The sequence below is a fragment of the Pinus tabuliformis genome, chromosome 1_1, assembly GCF_031772625.1.
Source record: "Pinus tabuliformis cultivar Carrire ecotype Pingquan chromosome 1_1, CPIR1, whole genome shotgun sequence".
Lineage (NCBI taxonomy): Eukaryota > Viridiplantae > Streptophyta > Pinopsida > Pinales > Pinaceae > Pinus > Pinus tabuliformis.
The window spans coordinates 813688144-813690093 of record NC_142297.1 but is presented as its reverse complement, the minus strand read 5'-3'; the positions used below and the strand labels follow the sequence as shown (position 1 = coordinate 813690093).

Genomic DNA, 1950 nt, shown 5'->3' with positions numbered 1-1950 from the left:
GAATTTTTCAACTTGTTGTAAGGATTCAAGATCATGATATCTTCCAAGGAGTTCAGTTTGGGGTATATATGGTTGCAGTATGGATTCATCTATGGTAGTTTGATCTACAAAAGCCTCAGAATTTGAGCTAAAGAAACTTTTCTGGAAAAGAAAATCAAATTCTATATCTTGTAACATTTCAAATTTATCTGGCAGATGGCTCTGCGCAGCGAGTTTTAGGGTTTCAACTCTTGCTGAAACGGCAGACCACGCTAGACAAAGGATCACCTACTATTTCTGACAAGCTCAGGAACGTTCAACCCTGCGCGTTACAGTTCTCTTTTCAATGGAACCCCCTAGGGGGGAGGGCAATGCGCCTACCCCATAAAACGACATAGGGCAGCAACAACTTGCGGAAGGCATTGAAATAGTAAACCAAGTAGAGAATGCAAATCTAAACTCTCAACAAACAAAGCAAGATATCACACCACCAGAAGTCCGTTCAACAACATGCAAACCAGTTGCAACTGAGCGTCCAAAAGTAGAACTTCCTGCTCATCGAATCAATGCAAAAATACAGTATATGAAAGACCACGCTCTGATAGGAAAGTTTAACAGCCTATGGCCAACTCAGAAGGCGCTAAGAGGCTGGATAAATGCAAAATGGCATCCCAAGGGACACATAACTTTGCAGCTAGGACCCAAAGGATTCTTTACTGCAATATTCAATTGTCTGGAGGACAAAAACAGGGTGCTGGAGGGAGGCCCTTACTTCTTCAACGCTGCTGGACTATTTCTCAGAGGATGGATGGAGCGTTTCGACCCGGACATGGTGGATCTGAGCTGGGCTCTGGTATGGATCCGACTGTACTCGCTGCCGGTGGAATACTGGGAGGAAGATTCATTACAAGCGCTGGGAAATGCTCTAGGAGAATTTGTAAAGATCGCAGAAGAAACAAAAACTTGTAGATAAACCTCATTTTCTCAGATTTGCGTATACATGAATCTCAATCGGGCTCTCCGAGATGCGGTAAGTATCTCTCATGAAGATATTGAATGGGCTCAACCGATTGATTATGAGCATGTTCCTTTCATATGTAGTAGGTGTCATGCCCTGGGACATCTTTTTAGAGACTGCCCATTAACTCAAAAGCCCTCTCCTTCTGGATCGGATGCCTCTGAGGCAGATGGTTTCACCAAGGTAGCAAATCGTCGAAAATCTCACAAGAATCAAGCCTCAAAGAATAAGATGCCACAATCCAACCCCTCAGGGCCCTCAACAAGCAACAGCTTCGGAATCCTAGCTAATCACACTGATATCAATATGGAATCGCCCTCTCCTTCAGATCCAGGAGCAGAGAAAGATAGACAGTCGAAACAGGTGGTAGCCTTTAAGAATCAGGAAGACTCTATAATCGAGGAAGCTTCCACCTCTGATAAGCAGAAGGAACCGATAGGGACATCCCAAACAAAGCAGATGGAGAACCCCCAATTGCAGGTCAGTCCAGAAGCGGACCTTAATGAATAATCGTACTATCCATACTTTACGGAGGAAGAAACAGAGGCTATAGATATAGGGGACTTGGACATTCCAGGTTTAGAAAATTCTTGCACAACAAATAATTTCGATGATATTCCTATGGGGCAACTTGAAAATCTGGAACAAGTTCTATCAAGGGTGCAACGACAAAAATCACTGGGAATACAAACTGAAGGACCCTGGGATGGAAGACTCATTTCCAAGGAGATCAGAAAGAGAGGAAGGAAGACTGGTTTACAGAGGACAATCAGGATTGGACACATATTAGTGGAATCCGGTAGGTATTCTAAGCTAACCAAGTACTACAGATCTGAAAACAACCCGTCTCAATGAAGTTAATCTCCTGGAATATAAGAGGGTTCAATGGCCCAAGGAAGATACAAATTCTCATAAAAATGATAAGGCAAGAAAATCCTCAAGTTTCGTTCTTG

At 43.2% G+C, this 1950-nt stretch overlaps 1 protein-coding gene across 1 annotated transcript; it reads left to right on the top strand.

Moving 5' to 3' along the window:
* Positions 1–562: 562 nt before the first annotated feature.
* LOC149216548 (uncharacterized) lies at positions 563–952 on the top strand. The gene has a single exon (XM_089389996.1). The coding sequence runs from the start codon at positions 563–565 to the stop codon at positions 950–952; it is 390 nt and encodes a 129-aa protein (XP_089246122.1).
* Positions 953–1950: the final 998 nt, after the last annotated feature.

Coding starts and splice junctions, on each gene's coding strand:
- LOC149216548 (XM_089389996.1), top strand. CDS start 563: ATGAAAGACCACGCTCTGATAGGAAAGTTTAACAGCCTATGGCCAACT.